The sequence below is a fragment of the Corticium candelabrum genome, chromosome 15 (assembly GCF_963422355.1).
Source record: "Corticium candelabrum chromosome 15, ooCorCand1.1, whole genome shotgun sequence".
NCBI classification, from domain to species: Eukaryota; Metazoa; Porifera; class Homoscleromorpha; order Homosclerophorida; family Plakinidae; genus Corticium; species Corticium candelabrum.
The window spans coordinates 2619342-2643799 of NC_085099.1; the positions used below are offsets into that span (position 1 = coordinate 2619342).

The window sequence follows — 24458 nt, forward strand, 5'->3', positions numbered from 1 at the left end:
GACCCCAGTGCAAAAATTTCTTGACACAAACAATACACAGTCCAGTTTATTTGAACACACACCGACACCAGTCTTGTGTAGAATGTACTTGTTCTTCGCAAAGCTTCAAGCAATCAAAGATTTCTTGCCGATGGAAACTTACTCTTAAATCGATTTTATTTCTCTCCAAATTCTGATTCCATTTGCACCAAATCCAACCTACAAGATTTCTGCAGCAAGCGCTACACAGGAAGTTTGTCGATTTCAATTGAAAAAAGCACGAAGAGCAAGATTCGAATTCATTCAGCACATCTGGGACCTCGCAACAAAGATTGCACGTGACGTGTCCACACATACTCAGACCTATCTTACACTACAGTATCTTGCCCGTCTGTAGGACGGGGCATGAATCTAGTAGTTATATAATAATATAATATAGTAAAGTTGATACTGCATGGCAGACAAGCATGTAACAATGCAAAAATACAACATTAATGACAATTCTTAATCTATTAAAGGGGCAGTCTCATGGAAGAACAACATAGAAGCTTTAAAACTAGGAATGACGTTACTGTTAGTTACACGTCCAAATTTGCCTCCATTATTGAACTAAAAATGATTCCTTTTCATGGACCTTGACTTCACTGGTTACAAAGACTTAAGTCAACAATAAGGAGTGTCTACCACATAGAGCAATTTGAAGCGTTTACTGGTAAGTGGTAATTATGTAACCTGTCCACCTCAGCGAGAGATCAAGTTTGTAGGCAGAAGGAGCAGCATTGACTGAAGTGAACGGCTTGTGTTTATGCTAAACCAAATTTACATTTTTATATAATTTTTTTAGTAATTTATTAATTATATATATATTTTATATATTTTAGTAAATGTGACTTGTATTTAATTAAGTCAAACCAAATGTATAATTTTTATATAATTTTTAGTAATTTATTAATTATACATGGCCCGTCCTTCGTACAGGCAAGATACTGTAGTGTAAAGATAGGTCTGTGGACACGTCACGTGCAATCTTTGTTGCGAGGTCCCAGATGTGCTGAATGAATTCGAACCTTGCTCTTCGCGCTTGTTTCAATAGAAATCGACACACTGCCTGTGTAGCGCTTGCTGCAGAAACGTGTAGGTTGGATTCGGTGCAAATGCAATCAGAATTTGGAGAGAAACGAAAGCGCTAGAAGAGCAAGTTTCGTCGGCAAGAGATATTCGATTGCTCGAAGCTTTGCAAAGGACGACGATGCATACAGTCTACATAGGACTGGTGTGGGCATGTGTTCAAATGAGCTGGAATGTGTAGCGTTTGCGTCATCGAGAAATTTTAAGTGGGGGTCAACCCCTTGAGAGGGGACCCGGTGCATATTTTTTTACGCAAAGCTTCCCTTGTGTGTGCCGAGTGTGCATGCCAATTTCGGTTGTGAACGGACGAAAGATGTGACCACCAAATGTGAACACACACACACACACACACACACACACACACACACACACACACACACACACACACACAAACAGACAGTTTGCGCTTTATATATTAGATATATAAGTAAATGTGACTTGTGTTTAAGTTAAATCAAATTTACAATTTTTGTATAATTTTAGTAATTTATTAATTATATATTATATATTTTAGTAAATGTGACTTGTGCTTAAGTTAAACCAAATTTACAATTTTTATATTTTTAGTAATTTATTAATTACCGTATTTATGCCTTTATAGCGCGAGGTTTAGCAGATTGCTCTTATACCCCAGGGCATAAGGGCATGCCTTTTAGGTGAGGGAATGACTCAACATTGCAGCCAATGTATGCATGGTTCCATGTCAATGCATTCAAACATACACTTCCCACTAACTCAAATCTACTAAGTCACAACTTCTACTCACTAAAGCGCATGAATAGCTTTTCACATGCTACAGATTTCCACTCTACATCTAATCACTGTTTCTCCTTCATTCTCGTCTTTACCTCTGTCTTTCCCATCTATGATGCCTGTGCAATTGCCTTCTTCTGGTTCTGTCAGTTCGAAAACTCCTCTCTTTTCTTCACCCTTTCTGGGGTTCACTGTGAGCTTGTGACGCTCTTGCTCTGTTACCACCGTACTCGTCGTACCTCTATATGACGACATGCTTCCTGCTCACTACATTCTGGCAGTTCTTTTCGTATCAGAATCGGCTGACGGTGGCTGTTCTTCGAATTCCAATATTAGACACTCTAGGGCTCGAAAAACCTAAGAAATGTTGGTTGCCAAAGCAGTTCTTATTATGCCACGCCCCTCAGTCAAACAGTCTTGTAGCTACTTACTTTTTGTTACACTCATCCTAGTTCAATAGTATGATGCGGCAATGTAAGTAACCACATGCAGGCACAGAAGGCGCTTCATTCTCTAGATTAATATTTAGGTTCAAGGGTTTGGACGTCCTGGAGTTTATAAACTGACCAACTGACCAACAGTTTGTTAGTAATTACCACTAAGGCCATGGTCTCTTTGTGCAGACGTCATGCACACGTGCCATATTTCCGTTATCTCATACTTTATATAATTAATTAATTACCTAAGTGTTTTCCAGGTGCAGGTAAGCGACATTCCTTGTGCAGGTGCTTGAGCACATTAGGATCACGGAACACACGGGCGGACAGTTTATACGTTCATGTAGACAGAAAAGTTGAGGGTTTTGTGTACCCAGATTACGCCGTACTAGTTTTCAAGCTCCTACTAAGCCTAAACTTGGAAATTCGGAAAGTCGATCTTCATCACGGTTTACCATTCCTACGGCATGGCAACTTCCTAGGCTTGACTAGTCACCATTCCTGTGACAGAGATCGCCATTTGGCGACTTGGCGACCAGTTTTTCAAACCCTGCACTCCAACTCTTGCAGACGCTGCCATGTTGTAAGTTGCAGATTGCACAAGCGCTAACTTGCTGATGGTCTGGATAATCGAGACTACCTTGCCTATAAGGACATGCCTTTATGGTTGCAGGATTCCTTGGTCTCACTTTCTGCTAAGTCTTGCTTATAAGGCATGCCTTCTAAGCGGGGTAATACCGTATATATATTTTAATGTGACTTGTGTTTAAACCAAATTTAAATTTTAATATATTTGTATAATAATTTATATAAATTAGATTAATTACCTTAACTGTCTTGTAAGCTTTCACTATTTATTGGTGTAGAAAGCGAATAGCTTAGATATTTTTGCTTCTCTGTCTGTTTTCTTGTGTTGAGTGGTCATGTTTGCTTAATGTTTATGTACAAATTTTGTTGTGTTTTGTTGCTAGTTGTACGTCGCTGCATACCAACTATTGTTAACTTGAATAGCGTCATTGTGGATAAGAAGGAAGGAAATGCAACTCTTAAAAACGGCAATGGCACAGCTTTAGACAAGAATCTTGTCGAAAAGTCTGTAGAGTAAGTGGCTTTTGCTCGTGACATTAATGGAATGAAGACTTGATGTACTTATTGATTGTTTGTGTCTTTCAGTGGTCTTAGCACATTTTTGAACTTACGTAGAATCGGTGAAGAGGTAAGGATGTGCAGACAATTTTGGCTATTTTGTCAGTCAGGTTATTTTGCTCTCTCTCTCTCTCTCTCTCTCTCTCTCTCTCTCTCTCTCTCTCTCTCTCTCTCTCTCTCTCTCTCTCTCTCTCTCTCTCTCTCTCTCTCTCTCTCTCTCTCTCTCGTGTGTGTGTGTGTGTGTGTGTGTGTGTGTGTGTGTGTGAGTACATGTGTGTGCACACATGCATGCATGGACTAAACTTTTTAGGAGGGTAAGCATATGACTCTGGTTAAAATGGTCCAGTCACAGAGCAGTGTTTGTATTTGGTCGTACGTAGCCGCTACTGACGATAGACAGACAGACAATCACAGACTACTAACATTAATGGACAAAAAAATTAAATCAAAAAATTAGTAATATTGCACATCAAGACCTTAAACATTATGATTAGAAAATTCAAAATTATTTTTGGAGCCTCGAAAAGACATTAGAAGCAGTAGGGTATCACTCACATCAATCACCAACACAACAGTTCTACATAAAATACAAAATTATTTGCATGCTTGTTGTATGCAATTGATGACTCATTGTAGCCAATATAATTATGTATTTTCTGCTGATAGATATACAGTGATATTGGAATTGTCTGGCCATATTTACTCGGGTAAGGCATGTTTATATAAATAGATTGTCATGGCTTAATGCTAACTGTGTGTTGTTGCAGTGGATTGTTTCTTATTCTTCTCCTCTGTCTTGTCTACATCTTCGTGATGAGGTAAATTATGATCGAGAGCATCCTTGTTAATAATTCTGAAAAGTAGTTAATACTGAAAAATAGACTCAGGTATGCTAGTACTTGTACACACAATACAGCAGATCAGAAGACAATTGTTAAAGAAATTTTAAATGCATCAATAAAGAAACACAATAATTACTACAAGGCCATACAAACTACATATATAGTTTCACGTCAGCTCCCACATCACTCTTAGACTTCTCGCAAGTCCCTCCCCTAGACGCTTGTGCATGTGCCAGCCGCTATATTGTCATGTGTCCATCTCATGGATACACACCACACGGCAGCTGCCAACACTATAGCTCCGATGTGCGTTATAGTGTGTAGTCACTTTTAAACATACGAAAGCTGTGAGCCTGCGAAACCTATTGACAACAATAACGTTTTAATATTAAATTATGAATAGAAGAATGTGTTAATATTAAACAGATACCACATACACGTGTACTGCCCGCGCCTAAATTCAGGAAGAGGCTGACAGGAAACTATGTATGACCCAATGTGTACGAAAGTGTTTGTAGTCGTGAGTAGTAAAATGACATTTATATTGATAAGGAACACGTTAGTGACTTTGTCGGATTAAATTTAATTAATAGATATTTATTGAAGTCATTAGCACTAAAGAGTAGAACACACAAAATTGTGTAGTCGCATTACTAGCGTTCGTAACACAAGGTTTTATGTAGTGTTCAGGCATCTGGAGGGAGGCAAAGCTTAGTTTAATTAAGAGGGAAAGGTGGGAGAGGGTCTGACAATGTGAGACTACTTGCAGAGTAGGACAAGGCGTCAACAGACACATACACACACACACACACACACACACACACACACACACACACACACACACACACACACACACACACACACCTAAAACCTAAAACCTAAATGTCAGGAGCTGCCTTTCAGAGGTCACGCCTCCAGCTGTTAAGCTGGGCCCTGTGCACTACTCAGGGAACTCTGGGTCTGCGCTAGCAAACTCCTGGAGCCGGGCCAGGCACTCGGAGGCGGGCCAGGCACTCGCCACCGACTTGTGAAGCCAACAGTGGTGTAAGCACTCGAAGTCTCACCAGGACCCCAGTGGCTGATTTCACGTCATAGCCGATGGCCACTTAGGCCCCCAGTCAATGACCCGGTACTCATTTATATTCCTGAGTTGAGGGAAGCAAGTGTGTGTTAATTCTTGCTTAAGTTAAGGAAATTATGCCATAGTTCGTCATCGCTGTGACTTGAACTTGTGACCCTTTAAGGTCCCGGATGTAAACACTCTATAAGATGACTCTCTAACCAACTGAGCTATTACGCGTGCATGCGTGCGTGCACACACACACACACACACACACACACACACACACACACACACACAGGTAGACTTCAACTCGAGTTTTATATGATTATACTACAAAACAGTAGGCGTATCATTATGCATACCATACAGCTGTACTTTAGTTATTTTCTTTGTAATCGTTTGACGTTCTGAGCAAGTAAACTTACCTTTTTTACAGATTCGTGGTCGGTATTATTGTTTGGTTGACTATCTTTTTGGTGTTTGGCCTGATGATATTTGGTATGTGCTAACAACACAGCTGACATTTAGTATTTAAAACATCAAGTGCTACTGTTGACATTTAGGTATCGGTTGGTGCTATGTGAAGTACAGGGATCTTGATGAAGAACCAAGGACTGCGACCACATTACTACAAACATTTACCTACCAGAAGAAGACGTACCTGGCTCTAGGTATGATACCTGATATTCAAACTGCGATTCAACAATGTAGAGTTGTGTGAGTGATTTACTGTTATTGAGTGGACAGACTAGTGATCTGTTAGTTTGAATGACTGACTACCTTAATGGTTAGTTGTTTTACATGCGAAATGTGTGTGACTCGATGCGTGGAGAGTTTTTCCTGTAGTCTATACGGGTATCTGTCGTAGGCAATGTGGTGTTAATGCCATCTTGTGTATGTATGTATTGTATTTCTGAATATGCTATGAATGTGTGTGTGTGTGTGTGTGTGTGTGTGTGTGTGTGTGTGTGTGTGTGTGTGTGTGTGTGTGTGTGTGTGTTTGTGTCTGTGTGTGTGTGTCTGTGTGTGTGTGTGCATCAAGGTTTGCATCACAGGTGCTTTCATATTAACAGTTTTGCTGCGTCTTTGTGTACTCGTGTTTGCTCATGTTTATGATTTTGCTTGTATGACTACACATTATCAAAATCATAAGAGTCTATAGGAACAGAACGGTTGATAGATGTCTCACTAGACTTTATAGTGTCTGACAATATAATCAATCAGACAGTCTCTTAGCTAACCTTTTCTATGATAATAAGATAGTGTGATACTGCTCTGCTTTCTCTAGGAATCATCCTCACGATTGTCTTCCTTATTCTCCTTCTTATTGTCATCTTCCTTCGCGATAGGATACAGATAGCCATTGAGCTTATCAAAGAAGCAAGCCGGTAACGTTTTCATATCTTTCCGATGCGCCATATGACATGAATTTTGTTATGTTTAACAGAGCAATAGGCAATATGTTGCTCACTCTCTTGTTTCCAGTGGTCACATTCATTCTGCTCGTTCTCGTTATTGTGTGGTTCGTTGCTGTTGCACTGTATCTACGTTTGATGAATGTTACACACAGTTGGATTGTTTTGTTATGAAGCGTGCGCTAGTTGTTTACCTTGACTTGATGTCTCTATCAGCTGGCTGCAGAGTGCTGGAGATAGAATTTATGTCTTTCAGGTTAACACCGAATATGCAGACAACCAAGATGCGGACAATAATAAGGTGGCAGCATACATTGACGTCACAGCAAAAGTCAATGGCACTAACTGTACATACATGAGGTTCACTCATGGTGACGAGTGTGATCCAGACGTTAGTTGTGTGTTGGAGTTAGAGAGTGGTATTGTTTGTGTAATACTTCGAAACTGTGGTGCAGAAATTCAAAGATTGTTCGACATTGGTCCCACCTCACAGTGCCGATGTAAGCGTAGTTGAGTGTGTCTTCAAGGAGTATTTTCAGAGCAAGTAAGCGAAGCTGCTGTAAAATGATATTGTTTGTATTGCTGTGTGTGTGTGTGTGTGTGTGTGTGTGTGTGTGTGTGTGTGTGTGTGTGTGTGTGTGTGTGTGTGTGTGGTGTGTGTGTGTGTGTGTGTGTGTATGTGTGTGTAATTGATTTGATGCTTTACAGGACTCTGTTTCGAATGCAAATCTATAATCTGTTTGGTCTCTTGTGGACAAGCAACTACGTGGTAGCACTGGGTCAGTGTACACTTGCGGGAGCGTTTGCATCATACTACTGGGCATTTGACAAATCAAAGGTGCGACTACATAGTAATGAACGTGTTGATTGAAAGTGCTAAGTTGTGTAACTGTTTTCATATAACAGGATATTCCTAGTTTTGCAGTCACAAGATCATTTTTCAGAGCATTCTTGTAAGGTTTCCATGTGGTATTAATTCTAGTAGGCAACTCCTTCGTAGTTCAGGACGGCATGTCAATTGATAGCAACTCTATTTCTAGTTGGATTTTACATAACTTCTTAGTATTGTTTATGTAAGATTGTGTGATTGAAATTCTGGTAAACAATTAGTTACAGTGAATGTCCATGAAAGAGTTCATATGGTTAATTAACAGCTCTGAGGTGGTTAAATGGTGAAAATGTGCTTGTTGAAATCATTAATCACAAATATGTTTGATTAAGTGCCTATGGGAACATGCGTCTCCCTAAGACAGACATACTACTGTCTATTTCCTAAGTGTGAAACTCCAAGTGAGTAATGAAGTAGACGTCACACCAGGTGTGCTCATTAAAGCACTAAGAGCTGGACCATGTTACACCAAATATCGCTCCAGTTGCTGATCCGTTGGTCTTACAAGATAATTGGATAATAACCATTGCTCCACCCCTTTGTCTTTGATATGAAAAAGTATTAGACTTCCGTTTTCTTTGTAGGAAGGGCTTAGATAATTCGATAAACAGAAATGCCAGACCTAGCAGTTTCTACCAAGTCCAAAAAACAGTGGCGATATTGGTGATTTTCAAAGTTCACACCTATGGGGGAACAGACAATAGTGTAACTTGAAAAGTCACAGTAGCGAATCCAGACTGGAAAACAGGTGATGCAAACTAAATGTTTGGGCGATATAGCAAGGTTTCACTAAACATTGCTTGATACCATAGTATACATTAATTTCTCAATACCAGATGAATTTATATCTACAACATAGTATTGTACCTCATAGTATATTATGTGTAGTCTCTCTTAGCCAGACCCTTTTCGCCTACATCCTTGCGAGAAGGATGTAGGCAGGAAGGGTCTGGCTACGCGAGACTATGTTATGTGTACTGACGAGAGACAGAAAACATTATCTTCAAGAAAGACATGCTGTGAAGTGTCTGCTAGCAAACGTATCCAAGATTGCATGTTAACTGTATAGTGCATGTAGTGCAAGTCCATTGAGTCTTCTTGGCCCATTGTAGTAGACTCTAGGTAAGTTTGAAGACGTTAAGAGTTTAGACCACTGACATTGCACTAACAGGAGCAGGTGTTTACAAACGGTTTAATTAATAGAGTAAGAGAGAATGTTAGGAAAACAACTTTTGTCACATTTTTTGATAGATTCAATTGGAATGATGGTTAAGCATTATTGTCCTTACCAGAACCTTCTATATGCTATTTACGGCTTTGTTCCTTACTCGCAACCTGAAAAAGATGGTGCCTAGCCACCCCAGGCACCACCACTGTCATGTGTAATATACTAAAAATTTTACATCAGGTTCAGTCTTAATTATTATTACTAGCCTTTAGAGGGTAGACTGATGCATGAATAGGTGCGTGGTTTGATCTGAGTGTTGCCAATATGCATCGTCAGTCTACAGTTAGTCTACAGAGTGCTGCATCGTTTGCCAGCCATGGTTTAGATGAACGTAATTATACACAAGCCTTTGCTTGAATGACGGCCTTTGGGCAGTTATTTGAGTATATTGCGGGTTAGATGTTTTTTAAAGAATAAGCACTTGGAGTTTTTCTCAGACAGTTGCAGTACTTAGACTCTTGAATGCTTCTGATCAAGAAGACTATTTTAAATGTGTTCACTGTTATTAGACCTTGTGAGCGATTTACCACTGATGTAGCTGGATAATTTTCAATGTTAAGAAATATTGAATGTTATAGTTACATATCAGTTTGTTATTAGTGTTTTACGTAGAAATTATTGTATGTATATATGTTTTTATTGTGTAAACGTCAGTGACTTTAGTTGTTGAGCTGTTTTGCATTTGAAGCCGGAGTAGTAACTGTGTGTTATCTGTAGTTGGCACACGGGATCTTTGGCGTTTGGAGCTCTTATAATTGCCATTATCCAGTTTATTCGCATCATTCTTGCCTACACACAAAGAAAGCTGAAAGGTAAATGACCCTCGTACACTGTTTGATATTAATTAAGTGACTTAATTTAGCATGTAACTTGCAGGTTATGGAGATAACTCTGCTGCCCAATTTTTCTTGAAGTTTGCTAGTCACGTTGTATTGTGCATTCGAATTGTGTTTGAACGAAACGTTGTACAGATGTCTCGGTTGTTGTTTCTGGTGTTTGGAGAAGATTTTCAAGTACATCAACAAGAATGCGTACATACTGGTATGTTGACTGACAAACAATAGTGAGACTGACAGACAACAATAGTAGGAAACCGAGAGACTGGTTGAATGAAGTTGCCTTGAGAATTTCGTGCTCCACTTGAGACGGGTGGTTTAATTAATTATTATTGCATTTTGTTATGTAGGTTGCGATTTATGGGTATCATTTTTGCAAAGCCTGTTGTCGTGCTTTTAACCTTCTTTTCAGGAACATACTGAGGTGTGTGGGTGTATCAATGTGTTTGTGCGATGTGTGTGTGTGTGTGTTGTCATGTTATGATCATTTACTATCTAGGGTATTCGTTCTGAACAGCATAACCGCGTTTATCTTTTTCTTGAGTCGACTGCTGATTGTCGGTATTGTAGGTGGGTATGATACATTTCAGTGGATGTTGTGATGGTTGTGTAGCTACTTATGTTTGGTGGCAGGATTTCTGAGCTTCTTGGTCTTCGATTCTGTGAGGAAGTCGGAAGATCTCAACTACTATCTCATTCCTGTGATTCTTCTCTGTTTGTTTGCCTATTTCATATCTTGGGCATTCTTTAGTGTCTACGACATGGCTGTAGACACTCTGTTCTTATGCTTTCGTGAGTTAACCAAACGTGTCTTGTTTTGTCTAGTGTATTGTGTATTGTAGTGTGTGTATGCATACATGCAAGGTTAATGTTAATACCATTTTGCCTTTTCGGTATTTTAGTATTTGAAAATTTGTGTGACAAGTTGGCTCATTGAAGGGCATGCCTTTGGTGTAGTTGTGCAAGCTTGTTACCATGTCATGTCACGATGAGAAAGAAACTGGTTTCCATGTATTCTTGTAGCATTTAGACTTGAATTTTACCCACCTGGAATGGTCGTTGGATCAAAACAATTTTTAAATATTTGTGGTAGTTTGTTCCATGTTGTGTAAAGATGCTTTCGTCTCTCCTTCCAATTAGAGCTGTGATAGAACTCTGCAGATAGCACATCAGCGTAATTATAGAAGTGAGGTTATTTATTTATTTATTGTAACCCAATGTTTATGTTTACTGATGTCACATTGACACATTTCTAACGTGTTGTACTGCTCGACTGTTTGAAGATAACTATAACTATGTCTTGCTTTAGTGGAGGATTTAGAGAGAAACGATGGCTCCGCCGAAAAGCCATATTACATGTCAAAGGGCTTGAAGAAGGTCCTAAACAAGAAGAACAAGTCTCCGAAAGACAAAGGCAAATCCAAAGATGATATCGAGGAAGAAGACCTCTAACACTCAGATAAAATATGTTGACTCTATGTATAATTGCTGTGGACTTGGTAACTGCTAATCTTGAACGTTTTGCCCTTAAGCCACTGCATGCGTGTTTCAATGTATTTGTAAGGAGGAACAGCCACCACACTATGGTATGTGTATGTAGCAGTGCACACTGTGATCTGCCTGTTGGTTTTAGTCTGATGTTACTTCATATACAGTAATCTCACTATCTGGTTCGAATTTGAGTGGAATGAATCCGTCGCTACCTGCGGTCAGGACCACGTCCGGCATGCCCTCTACGACCATAGCGATCCGTTCCATGCAAAACGACGTTTGCAATGCACTCAATTTCAGTTGTTTTCCACACAGAAGAAACGCCGTGCGTCGGGTGCTTTCACGTCCTGCGGTGACATAAACTACAGGCATTTGTGCAACCGAAGGTAACACACTTGGGTCTCTCGTCTCACGGTTCCAAGCAGACTGATGTAACAAACGATGCTTGATCAGACGAATATCCTTAAGAACAGCAACTAATAGTTGCCTTTCTGACCAGCCATCGAAGTCACAAACGCCATCCAAAACATTCGGTTCATCCTCAATCTCTTGAATGGACGCACGAGTTGCAACTTCATTCTCATACAACAAATGACCATCTGGCATCTTTAAGTCAGTCAACTCACAATGCGACTCATCCTCAACACCAGCTGACTCTCTAGCTGCTACTGTAGCATCCTCCTTGTATTGGGATTCAACGTTTATCCGTCTAATAAACAACTCATACTCTGTCACGACGGACGTTGTCAGGAATGCACAATTTGGGTATTCTTTTAGTTTCCCGACTAACACGAGGGTACCGACCGTCGAATTCCAGCAGAGACCTTTCGGTCGATCTGTTAGTCCCATTTCTACTTTGCTGACCAATTCAAGTTGACAGCCAAGAGACGAGCGCCTCAAGACAAAAATGTAGAGTGTACGAAACGTAGTGCTGCCAACTACGAGACGCTCGGTCTGTTGATTAAAACAAATAAGATCTGGTGTCATAATCCCGGGCAAGTGGCTGCTACATAGAGATGTGGCACTACTGTGAGACAACCTTATGGCATACACAAGAGCAGCATTGTGCGAGGGCTGTCTCCTTCGGAAATGGAACAATGACGACTGTTCGCCTTGTAAACGAAGGCCACTAAGTTCAGTCCCACGTTGGGGTGTCTCATCGTCACGCTTTTCGAAACACGGTTCTTCAAACATGTTCTCGGCTTCGGCAGCATTCGACAAGTCCAGCTGTAGATCAGTAGCTACCATAATAAGGTCGGCAGAATGGGAGACTACTAGAGCCCGGATTTGACCTTTTAACGTCAAAACGTGACTGATCGCTTGGCTAGTTCCATCTGCTTCTTTAGTAAAGACTGGCAAATTGAGTTTATAAATAGAGCGTTTTGAGGTGACGATTATTCCACCATCTGGCATCCAGCATGTAACCCCTACTGCTAGGTCACGTGACTTCCACTGATAGACAGGAATGCAATTGATTGATGAAACTTCATAAAAATCCAAGCCGGCATTCGATTGGAATGATACGATGGGCTTTTTGTAGTGCCACAAGCATCTTGTGGCTCCAGTCTCGTTTCTCTCTTCCATAATTTTGTTGAATTTCTTGCAATCGTCTGTCAGACGCCACAATGCCACGTTTTTTTCGCTTAGAACGGCCATTAGATGGCCGCAGCTGCTCCAGGAGACGTCAATCACTCTGTTTAGCTCTCCACACGCTCTAGATTTCACGTCGAGTGTTCCCGGATGTTTCAAACAAACGTTCGACATCCAGAGAACGCGACCGTCGTACCACAGAACATTTCCAACAATAGACACAGCCTGTTCTAAGTAGTTTACTCCTGTCGTCTTCAGCGAACAAGCACCGAGAAGACATGCATCCATATTAACATCCGGGAACGTGAAATCACATCTGTGAAGGGTCAAGGGACATCACTTGTCAACCAACCATGTCAGGCTTGCGTGTATGTACACCACAATCAGTTACACGTTTGTGGATGTCGTAGATTGTGTCTCTGTGTTCAGTATGCTGTCAGTCGTCTTGGACAAAGGTCGTTTGCGGTGCTGCCATCTCTGATAGCAAGGCAGTTGTCAACCCTAGATGAAATCACGTTGTCCCACCAAACACAAACAGAGGAAAACAGAGGATTCTGTTTCGGTAAGACCGTATTTTCGATATAACTGTTCGCGTTGAGTACTAGGGTGCATTTCTTTTACCTAATCCAGCTGATCCAAACTAGATGGCTAGAGATGTGCGAGGGTGGGGAGTAGGCGTTTTCTGTAGTGCCCGTATTTATATATGCCGCCATTTTAGGGGGCAAGCTTCCGTCCTCGTCAGGTATCTCTCTCTTTGCGACGGCGGCTTGTACAACATTTCAAGACGTTCGACTGTGTGTTAGATAGTACGGCGGTAGTATACTAATTTTGCGAAAGATTTAAAGCAAATTTTATCAGTGAATTCGCGAGTTTGATGTGATTTCTTAGTCTGATGGTCAAGTGCAGTATGGCTAATTCTTAGAATAGAGGTTATGGAACAGAAGTCTAAAACCTCTCCGTCAATCGAAAAAGCGATATGAGGAGAAAGTTAATTGTAACTGTGGGCCTAAAAACAGGTAGAACGGAGGCTCAACTGTGGACGAAGGAGCCAGAAGTCATTCCCAACATGAAGTGGAGTGACATGATGTTGTATATGATTGTATGCTGTTAGGTGTACTAGACCTCTTGAGACGAACAAATCTCTCTCTACTGGAAGTGCTCGTAGCAACATAACCCATCCTTGCAGATGGTACCCAGTCAGGGTTAGTTGAGTCATACACAAAGAATGGCTTTCCTAGAATTGTTCAGAGTGGCATTGATTACTCTTTTATTATAGAACATACTAGAAATGACAGCTCTAACAGACAGAAAGTGCTCAGAGCAAACACGCGAATGCTGTGATGGCTTCCAGTCCTTTCTGTCTAGGCTGGAGATCCATGCTGCCCGTCATCTGTTGCTTAGATGACGCGTTTGAGGTCCGTGACTGGTTAGTATAGCCGGTATAGAATAAAAATGTATGTTGCTACCCTGACTTCTACGATTGTGGCAGCCGAAAACACAGCAACTATAAACCATGCTAATATGCTTGCCCGTAAGATGGTGACTTCCGAGATATCACATGATTGTGACCTCAAATGCACTATCATCCAGCTCATCCAGCCAATAAGTGGATTAGACGGATTAGCTAGTCCATCTAATCTGGATTAGGTAAAGAAATGCATTCCTAGTCTGGAGGTGAATGTGTGAGGAGCCAAAAACATTTAAGTAGTTGTATGGTATCTGTAGGTGCCTCGCATTCGTGAGTAACACGTTGGAATACCTATTTGTTGAAACCCTGTCATGGAAGTAAACATGCAAACTTCCTAGTAGTTTAGATTACGTATATAGGCCTGGTATAGGTAGTTGTCATTTTGCAATCGTGATCAAGACAATTGAAATGTACAGTCTAGGTATGCACTCAGTTTCGTTGTAACGACAGTGCTATGGTATTTACTGACATAGAAATTGATATCGGCAAACATTGACTATCAACAGTGTTAGATGCAGCACAGTGTAGTAAAGGATTGATCATACTGTAGTATGAGACGTGTGAATAGTTGACTGTGGGTGGCATTCAACTCTTGAAGGTGTTTCTTGGTTGTCACGTACACACAATCCCTAGCTACAATACAAAAGGATGGGGTGACAGAAGTTCATGAAGCGTTTTCGTCGCTGTTTGCTCACTTAAACGAATCGTTCATAGACTTATTTGTAGTCGGACACGGAAACGATTTTAAGGTAGGTCCTATCATGAAACGTGGTCATGGGGAGGAGAAATTTGAGATTTATGCACGTGCGCGAGCACACACACACACACACACACACACACACACACACACACACACACACACACATTACTGTCATTATTGTCTAACAACAATCTACTGAGAATCATGCATGCATCATACAACCGCAACTTGACTGACAATTGCTGCAACAAATTATTTAAAGACTGACTACAAGGAATAGTATTAACAGAAACAGTTTTAGATGCTATAGTCTTCAATGTATCCAAGCTGACATCCGACCATGACCCAAATGATTCAACTGCAAGTGGAAAGAAGAGAGCACCAGATGAAAACACTTGGGTGTCATACTTCATACACTTTGAAATTTCTCCTTCTAAAGCTGCAAAACCAGCGTTGCTTGCTGAATGCGACACAAATCTTTGCTGGAACGAATTACACACGGTTGCATCAAAATAAGCTGGGCGGCCAAACAAAATGTTTGGATGATAGACATTGCCAGGTCGACTATAGTTCTCTGAAGAAGATCTTTGTTCGCGTCGAGTTCCTTTATCATGTACTAGCGAAGCTTGAAAAATGACATCTCTTAATTAATGCATCATGATGTCTAGAACGTAAAGAAATCTTCCGGCAACCAAGAAGATGATCACCAAACTTATCCAATACTTGGCCACAGATGCAACGGACAGCATTTGGAGGTGAAAAAAATAATGGAAGACCGAACCAAAGGTGAACAGCAATCCTGAACTCATGACGGCTCATAGCAAGCCCAACATTGGGGTTGGGAATTGCTGTAAGCCATGCTCCGGCATGAGGCTCAGAAATAGTGTTCAACCTGGCTTTGTCTTTAATGGAACATGACTCCTTCAATAGATCAAAATCCCTTTTGTCCACTTGGCTCTGAAGAGAATGCGGAGAAGCAACATTTATGTCTGTCTATCTGAACATTTTCATAAGTAGTAAAGAACGTTTCTTTAGCCTGCGATTCACCATTCACTTTGAGAGATGAAATTTCGTCAATTGAGGAAACGCCTAGGAAACGACATACCAACTTTCGAGTGGAATTACAACTCCCAATAAAAGCCAAGCACGAGACTTTATTAGCTAATCGTAAACCAAGACGACCATATTTTATTGGCAAGGATGCTTGCTTCCAAGCAACATCTGACAAAGAAGAATGAGACAGGAGTTCAAAGATACAACAAAGGTGTTGATCAAAAGATGACAATTGACGAAGCGCTTTCTCTGGTGGCACAGTTCGAAGGAGATGATTAATTTTGGGAAGAGATAAGCAACTTTGAAGGAGTTGAAATCAATTTGAGGATCATCGATATCCATGAGATGGCTTTGTGCATTGATCACTTTTGAAATGCGTTTTTGGAAAGCTGATTCCAAAAATTCCTTGTTTCCATAAATGGGAGATCCCAGTAATTCTATTCCTTCTTCTTGTTCTGCCACACGTTGAACTTCAGGTAGAAACTCTGGAAGAGTTTGATCTCCAGTGGGGCAGAAACTTCACATTTTTTTAAGTTCAAGCAAAGACCATATTTTGAACCCTTGGATAGCAGAGAATGCAACAGAGAGACAACTGAACTTCTTTCACCATATATATATATATATATATATATATATATATATATATACATATATATACAGGGCATAATTTATCCGGTATTGCATTGCAGTTTGCGAATCAATTTTTGTATGTTGCCAAACAAAGTCAGCTACATGTTGCACAAATTGCAATGCAAATGCTATGCGGAATCAGAATGTGGCATCCAAGTACAGTAGGAGTATAACTAAAAACCTCATAATGGTGCACCCTTGCATAGCAAAGTGGTGAGAAGATACTATATATAATATACTATTATATCTTTATTCAATTATGAACCATCTGTACTTGAGTGGTTATGCTGTGCAATACATGAAACTAAAGCACATTAGCAGAACACCTGCTGAAACTATCTTCTCACTAGCAGAAGGATTGCAACAAAAACAGAAACTTGAAACAAGATAGCTATTAAGACTTTCATTGTAACCATATAGCAAGGTAAAAAAGGAACAAATGTAAGTAACGGTGTAGTCAATGTACTTGCACGTTTATATCGTAGCTAATGTAGAAGGTCACTACCAGCTAAAATAACAAACAATCATGCAATGTGTAGTTGCATGGGACCTTTCCAATGTAAAGGTCAACACAAACAGCACTGTTACAGAAACACGAGAAGTACAAACAGCACAGCTTTTCCAACCTAAAGGTCATCACAACAGAAGTACAAACAGCACAGCATTTGCGAACTTCCAATATAAAGGTCAAAACAAACAGAAGTACAAACAGCACAACTACTGTATAAAAACGTCAACGCCGACTAAATCTAAAGTTTAGTTTTGCACAGACATGGAAGTTAGTAGCAGCAGTATGTCTCAACAAGAACTTTTGGATTTCTTAATGTATCTTAATGTATGAAAGAGCCCAAAGCGCCTTCGAGAACTCAAAGCGATGGGAATGTTTTGGAAGAGTCTGTCAGAAAACCAGAGAAGGCTCACGGGACCAGATGGCTGCAGTATAAATCTAGAGCATTAAGCAGTCTAATCATGGCCTCTCCTGTGATTTGTGCCCACCTTGAGTCGATGGCTGTAGAATCTTCAGTAAAGCCGGCAGACAAAGCCCGATTCAGGAGTTACTTGAAAAAGTTGACAAGCTTTAAGTTTGTGTTGCATATGCTGTTTTTCAACGCTCTGCTGAACCCTCTAGCTACATTGTCATGTCATCTGCAAGGTCATTCCGCTGACTTGCCTTTCGTCATTGCTAACTTGCCTTTCGTCATTGCTAACTTAGACTCGGTTCATCTTGTCCTTGAAAATTTGAAGGCTGACAACCCTGAAGTGCCATTGGAGCTGTCTCAGTCTATTGCAGTCGCAGAGAAAGATGACCAGCTGCATTTTAAACATAAAGCTGTCAGGCGTACAGCCAAACGTGCTTAGTGCATTTATGATGTCGAGATCACTTTTCACCGAAGCTATTGGGAAATGCATTCACAATCGTTTTGATGATTTACAACAGGGATTTTTTAAAGCAGGTTGTCTCCTTGACACTAATCTGTGGCCGACTGACCGGGATGATCTTGCAGCCTTTGGTGTAGCTGATGTGTCTTGCTGTAGAGCACTTCCGTCGTCTTCTATTAAAGAACAACGTATTGCCGGATGGGGTAATGACAGACTGGACCTTCTTCAAGATGTACTGGATCGATAAATTGCGACACCATCAAAAAATACTGTATAGTCACTGCTTCTGTCCCAGCACAAAGAGAAATTTTCAAACTTTGTGCAATTGGTGTGCATATTGCTGGTGTTTCCAGACAGCAATGCCATAGTGGAGCGTGGTTTTAGTGCTATGAGGAGGATAAAAGTGACTGGCGGTCAAGTCTTAGTGAAGATACCTTAGATCACTTGATGAGGATTAGCGTTGATGGTCTGACATTGGCACAGTTTGACCCTACACTTGCAGTCCAACGGTTCTTCAGCACTCCAGGAGGCCACACATTCAGCCATATGATTTAAAAAACCAAAAGTTAATGAATATCATATTTTGCTTCTAAAATTTGCATGGGCAGGGTGCCACTTGCTACTATTCAAGTAACTTCATTTCCACTTAGCTAAAGGGAATTGTGTTACAATAACAAATTTAGTAGTATCATCACTATTCACAGTTTGGCACTGACTATGAACTTGCGCCTGTCGACTTAGAAAAGCATGAACTGTCTGGGTATTTAATTAATTAATTAATTGCTTTGTTTTGCAAAAATATGGTTGCTACGCAATTTTGCATTACTGCTATTTAATTTGCAATTTGTGTAGCAATACCGCTATGCAAAAAAAATAGTAAATTATGCTCTGATATATATATATATATATATATATATATATATATATATATATATATATATATATACCAAGAGCTTGATGGAGAGCCATATAGGACCACGCCCCTTTCTGTTGTGCGACCCTGATTAGAAGCCTTGCTATGCTTGGCAATTAAACCCATTTGCATTCACCCAGTATTTCTTTTTTTGTCATGTGCTCTAGAATACCCTGTTTACACTGGGAAGAGTTCCTTGGCTGGGAGCTGTTCTGGTGCCCGTATGCACTGCAGCCAGCTTTCCGTTCTAATGGCTAAATGTCCTGGAACTCTCAGACCTTTAGAGAGAAAGACGTAAGGCACACTTTGTTGTAGCTTTTATAAGATCAATAACATAATGCACGTTACTATGTCTCGAGTCACTGCTATTCTATTACTACTTGTTCACCTTCAAGGAACCGAAAAGAAGTGACAGAGAGTTTCAAAAAAATTGTTTCTTCTAATTTCTAGTGTGGCCAGCAGCCTTCATGTCTTTTGCAATTTAGATTCTTTGTGTCTATGACTAGACTCAGAGCCGTCGGATCGCATCTTGCCCCACACAATTTGATCAGTTTCAGCGTCTTGTGATCGCTCTATGCCGCCATAGTGATATCTGGGAGGCTACTCTAAGAAATGCGCTTGCGTTGGTACTGTTCTGGGGTGCAATTAGAGTTTACACTGCACCTGGAACTATTCTGGAATGGTTTTAGAACTTCTCTTCTTTGCACAGGGACACGGGAACATGGCATTTACACTGCTACTGGGAACTATTCTAGAACTATCTGAACTGTTCTCAACTGCCTGTGTAAACGGGTGTTATTTTCATCCTTTTCAAGTGTACTTGAGCAATTAAATTAATTAATAAGGTGTATCAGTACAGTGTATGAACGCACCTACAACGTGATGACAGAATGAGATGCAATGATGTTATGCATAAGAAAGATATTATGAGGTGCTATGATGGATGTCATGTGATTCACTTTACCTGACTTCATAAACATGTAAGAAATTTTGTTAATGAGGCGTAGGTAAGTTTATCAGTACATGCACAGTACCTAATTTTAATAAAATCGGGTGTCCTACTTTGCAAATTGCAATTGAAATGTTTTGAACAATTGAATCTTTTACTTAATACGGGATTTTTTAGATGCTACAGTGTACAGGATATTGTGGTCTAGCTTTTGAGGGAAGTGAACACAGCTTGTCTGCAACTTCATGCAGCTTGTTCACTAGTTTCCAGATGTTTAGTTGCTATTACAGTGGCACAAGTGATTTTTTGTGGTTGTACAGTATTCTTGTCTACTTTCCAAAAGCATACAAGAATTGTACACAATATCTTTTGCATATGCTGGTAGACACTGTTAGGTGGTCGCATACCAAACTTATAAATTCTGGGGATCATTATAATGCATTATGTAATTCCATGTACAATTCCAGTATGCCTTTTACAAGTAAACTCAATTTAGTTATGTTCTATATGCAGCAATGACTGAAGAGCAAGTCCAATATAAAGAAATGGCAAGGAAATTTGCAAGGGAAGTGATTGCACCCCAAGCGGCCCACTTTGACAGGACAGGAGAGGTGATCAGCAACTGCTCTAGACAGACAGCTATGGTTTGTGTTGCATCAGACGGGTATGTTGTAGTTTCCATGGGACATCCTCAAACAAGCATTTGACTTAGGCCTAACAAATAGTGCAATTCCTGCAAGCATAGGTGAGATATCGTAACTGTTTGTTTTGCATGATTTTGTTACACTGTGGACATACCTTATCTATATTGATAATGCATTTTATCTGGTTGTGGTCGATAATGTAAGGCACGGTCATGCATGTTGTTAAATACTATAAACAGTTTTTAATCCGAGGCATGTATGTGCTAAGGTTACAGTAATGTGGCAGTAGACAGACGGACAGATGGACGGACGGACGGATGGACGGTCAATAGGAATACAGCACATGTGCTCATTGTTTCCAGTTTGCTTTTTCTGTGTTCTCACTTGTCCTTTGCAGTGTGTAACAACTTAAAACGCTAATTGTCAATATGCAATGGACTTGTAGTTATATGAGAAGAATTTTCCATTGTCTACAACACAATGATTGGAGATCACATTGAGTCTATAATTTTTAAAATTATTTGTTACAGTAGCTATTGATAATTAAAAAACAGAAGAGCTTAATGAAGTGTCACAAATTAGACAGGCAGTAATGCAGACACAAATGACATTGTTTTGCCTGACTGCACGGGCATTGCTCTATAAAGGTGGTCCGGGTCTGGGGATACTGGATGCCTGCATTGTTGCGGAAGAACTATCTTGGGGATGCACTGGAATATCAACAGCTTCGACGGCATCTGGATTGGCTGTATGTTGCACACATCAACTGCAGAACTCGCTGTGTGAGTAAATTGTTACTTTTCTTTCAGCAAATGCCTGTTGTGGTGGCAGGGAATGATCAACAGCAGCGGAAGTACCTGGGACGAATGCTGGAAGAACCTATGACTGCTGTATGAATAGTATCGACATGTAAACGTCTGTGAGAGTCAGTTTGTTTTTTTCTTGCAGGCTTACGGTGTCACCGAACCAGGCGCTGGGTCTGATGTGGCTGGCATTAAAACTAAAGCCGAAAAGAAGGGAAACGAGGTTGGCATATGTTTACAGTAATGGCACACGCAATGATAAGAACGCGTAGATCATGCTGCTTTGATATTTTACGAAAGGCCTGTGTATAGCTTAAGGGATTTCTGAATCAATTGATAAGCAGAGGTGCCCAAGTTTGAGATAATTGGCACTGTGCATACTTTGCCTCATGGGACACTCTCGCACATACTATAAACTGTACAGTAGTAAAGTATGTATGTATGCATGTATGACTGGTAAAGTATGTAAAGTGTATATATGACAGCGATAGTCTGCATCTCAGGACCAGAGTTACCTGACCTACTTTTGCTTGCATGACCAGTAGGGGGGATTCAATCGTTTTCATTTGGATGTATTGACATACCTATACTGCGCATGATAATCGGTAGTGGGCGTGCCAAAGCTTTACTAAAATCTTGGCACTGCTCTGGCACTGCAAAAATTGGCTTGGCACTACATGCAGCGTCAGAGCACCAGATGGGCACCATTGATTAAGGATTTAGTGTGATCTATGTTGTCCATTCATTGGCATGCGATTTACCTGTATAAATGCAGTGTTTTAACACTCAGTTTTTGTTAGCATGACAACAACTCTGTAGTTTGCTAGTGATGTTGCAAGTTGGTTTTATTACAACTGTATTTTTGATTGTTGTAATGATGTATACCAGTGCATTTGCCCATTGAAGAAGTACTCATTTCTATTTGTGTTCCAAACAGACAATCCGGCGACAAATTCGTATTTCATAAATTATTTGCCAAAAGCACACGTCATTTCCTTGAACAGTTGTTGTGTCTTGACACTTTGCCAACACTATTCTTGAGTAAAACTTTACTGTCTACATGTATTAAGAATGTTTGTATGCTACTAAATTATACAGTGTATTAATATTTTAGTTAAGTGAGACTGCTAGTACTGTGTATTATGTTTCTAGTGGGTACTTAATGGCGAAAAGATGTGGATCACGAATGGTGGTGTCGCTAACTGGTATATTTAGTTTTAACTACTACAGACAGAATGTGTGACTGAGAGGCATTTTGGTTTCAACTATACAAAGGTTCTTTGTGTTGGCTAAAACTGATCCAGACAAGAGAGCAGGCGAAGCTTTCACTGGGTTTATTGTGGACGCTGATGCTCCAGGTGTTACTCCCGGCAAGAAAGTTAGTTTTATGAGGACACCTCATCCATGATCTGGTTGACGTGGGTCACATGTTTAGGAATGGAATATGGGACAAGTAGCATCTGATACCCGTGGTGTCAAGTTTGAAGATGTTATTGTCCCTGACGAAGTTTGATCACTTTGATGTTACATAATAATTTTTGGAGTGTTTATACGTTCTTTGTATGTATTGACAGAATGTTCTCGCTAAGCAGGGTCTTGGTTTCAAGGTTGCCATGACAGCATTTGACAAGACTCGACCGTTGGTATGGTTATCGTACATGTTTTTGAAGGCTGTGAGCATGAAGGTGCATACGTATTGAAACAGATTATTTACCAATGGTAATAAATTCACTCTAGCGAAGGATGTTTAAGCAACCTCATATAGTACTAAAAGCTAGTTTCCACTCCTATCAACAATAGATTGCTTGTTGTTGTCATACAAGGGATCTGAAGATCAAGTGCATTTAGGGAAACCAAGTTGCATCCATATGCAATAGGTTTTAGACCATACAGAGCAGATTTGAGCAAACCTGTCAATTACGGATGGTGAATGTTTGTTAACAGTTTTGAATGTCTATAAAAGTTATGCACTCTTGAACCGGATGCTTTATAGTGGGAGGTTTGAAATTCGTTCTTTCGTTCTCATGAGCTGAAATGCATTTGACCAAACATGCAGGCATATCAATTAGTGCCTTGATCAGTCTGTTGTGGTTTAGGTAGCTGCGTCGGCTATTGGCCTTGCTCAGAGGGCACTAGATGAGGCAACACAATATTCTCTGCAGAGGAAAACGTTTGGAAAACGAATTGCTGAAGTATTTTGAATAAGTTGCTATTGATGTTATCAACTACTCATGGGTTTATAACTGTCTTTAGCATCAGGCTGTTGCCTTCATGTTGGCAGATATGGCTATTGGAATTGAAGCTTCAAGGAGTATAACATATCGGTCAGCGTGGGAAGTGGACCAGGTCAGTATGCGATCGCTGTAGTCGTTGATCGATGTCTAGAAATATATAATATACTGAATAGGGTCGCTCGAATACATACTATGCCTCTATTGCCAAAGCCCTTGCGTCTGATGTGGCAAACAAGGCAGCAGCAGACGCTGTACAGGTGTGCAATTTATGTCTCATACTTTTCGTATAATACCAAGTGGTTATTGTTTTAAATATAATGGGTAGATATTTGGTGGGAATGGGTACAACAAGGACTATCCTGTTGAGAAACTGATACGTGATGCTAAGATCTTCCAGGTTTTCACACACATAGCCTCTACAGTAGTGTAGTGCTCATCAATTGACCTGTTGTGCTGTAGATCTATGAAGGTACATCACAGATCCAGCGTGGTATCATAGCAAAGGATGTCATAAAGCAGGCAATGCAAACCATGTGATTATTTTTTGAGAGTACTGTACTGTCATGAATCACATGTAACCACTTACTATGATGAGATAGTGTTGACTGATTCATTCATTGTACTGTACACAGCTAGTTTATTGATGTAGTTGACACCTTTTGTCTGGAATTAATTTCAAGAATGCTGATATAAATGTTCAAACTCTCATGCACATACATACCAGATTATGTTGCCACGTGATGTCTGCTTATTTAATTACAATTATATACTGAATATTATTGTAAATTTATAATTTCTAACCAGTGTGCAGCAGTCAAAGTTAATAAAATAAATGCGTAGGAAACTTTGTGGCTACAAAGGGATCATGACACTCGTATGTGTTGAGC

The 24458-nt window shown here is 40.2% G+C and overlaps 3 protein-coding genes across 3 annotated transcripts in view; 2 read left to right on the forward strand and 1 right to left on the reverse strand.

Moving 5' to 3' along the window:
- The window catches only part of LOC134190509 (choline transporter-like protein 4), a 13740-nt gene extending 2440 nt beyond the window's left edge, over window positions 1-11300 (forward strand). The window contains exons 9-27 of the mRNA XM_062658963.1: window positions 3269-3398; window positions 3471-3513; window positions 4110-4150; window positions 4211-4261; window positions 5785-5846; window positions 5912-6019; window positions 6637-6736; window positions 6796-6888; window positions 6980-7154; window positions 7219-7307; window positions 7472-7601; window positions 7670-7716; window positions 9598-9692; window positions 9757-9793; window positions 9852-9921; window positions 10067-10140; window positions 10216-10286; window positions 10350-10508; window positions 11026-11300. Of these exons, the coding sequence (XP_062514947.1) occupies window positions 3269-3398; window positions 3471-3513; window positions 4110-4150; window positions 4211-4261; window positions 5785-5846; window positions 5912-6019; window positions 6637-6736; window positions 6796-6888; window positions 6980-7154; window positions 7219-7307; window positions 7472-7601; window positions 7670-7716; window positions 9598-9692; window positions 9757-9793; window positions 9852-9921; window positions 10067-10140; window positions 10216-10286; window positions 10350-10508; window positions 11026-11168 (1718 nt within the window). The 3' untranslated portion in view covers window positions 11169-11300. The remainder of the gene's footprint in view (window positions 1-3268; window positions 3399-3470; window positions 3514-4109; window positions 4151-4210; window positions 4262-5784; window positions 5847-5911; window positions 6020-6636; window positions 6737-6795; window positions 6889-6979; window positions 7155-7218; window positions 7308-7471; window positions 7602-7669; window positions 7717-9597; window positions 9693-9756; window positions 9794-9851; window positions 9922-10066; window positions 10141-10215; window positions 10287-10349; window positions 10509-11025) is intronic.
- A 30-nt stretch (window positions 11301-11330) lies between these two features.
- On the reverse strand, window positions 11331-13085 carry LOC134190881 (WD repeat and coiled-coil-containing protein-like). The gene has a single exon (XM_062659419.1). The coding sequence runs from the start codon at window positions 13083-13085 to the stop codon at window positions 11346-11348; it is 1740 nt and encodes a 579-aa protein (XP_062515403.1). The 3' UTR covers window positions 11331-11345.
- Window positions 13086-13107: 22 nt separating this feature from the next.
- Window positions 13108-24299, forward strand: LOC134190609 (medium-chain specific acyl-CoA dehydrogenase, mitochondrial-like). The gene is made up of 16 exons (XM_062659065.1): window positions 13108-13165; window positions 13227-13359; window positions 20404-20501; window positions 20566-20635; window positions 21182-21282; window positions 21344-21424; window positions 21483-21560; window positions 22490-22542; window positions 22613-22715; window positions 22773-22844; window positions 22912-22980; window positions 23434-23529; window positions 23591-23683; window positions 23745-23828; window positions 23897-23968; window positions 24031-24299. The coding sequence occupies exons 1-16, from the start codon at window positions 13151-13153 to the stop codon at window positions 24106-24108; spliced, it is 1296 nt and encodes a 431-aa protein (XP_062515049.1). The 5' UTR covers window positions 13108-13150; the 3' UTR covers window positions 24109-24299.
- Window positions 24300-24458: the final 159 nt, after the last annotated feature.

Coding starts and splice junctions, on each gene's coding strand:
- LOC134190881 (XM_062659419.1), bottom strand. CDS start 13,085: ATGGATGCATGTCTTCTCGGTGCTTGTTCGCTGAAGACGACAGGAGTA.
- LOC134190609 (XM_062659065.1), top strand. Junction 20,502..20,565: donor ACTTTGACAGGACAGGAGAG/GTGATCAGCAAC, acceptor GGTATGTTGTAG/TTTCCATGGGACATCCTCAA. Junction 21,561..22,489: donor CCGAAAAGAAGGGAAACGAG/GTTGGCATATGT, acceptor TTATGTTTCTAG/TGGGTACTTAATGGCGAAAA.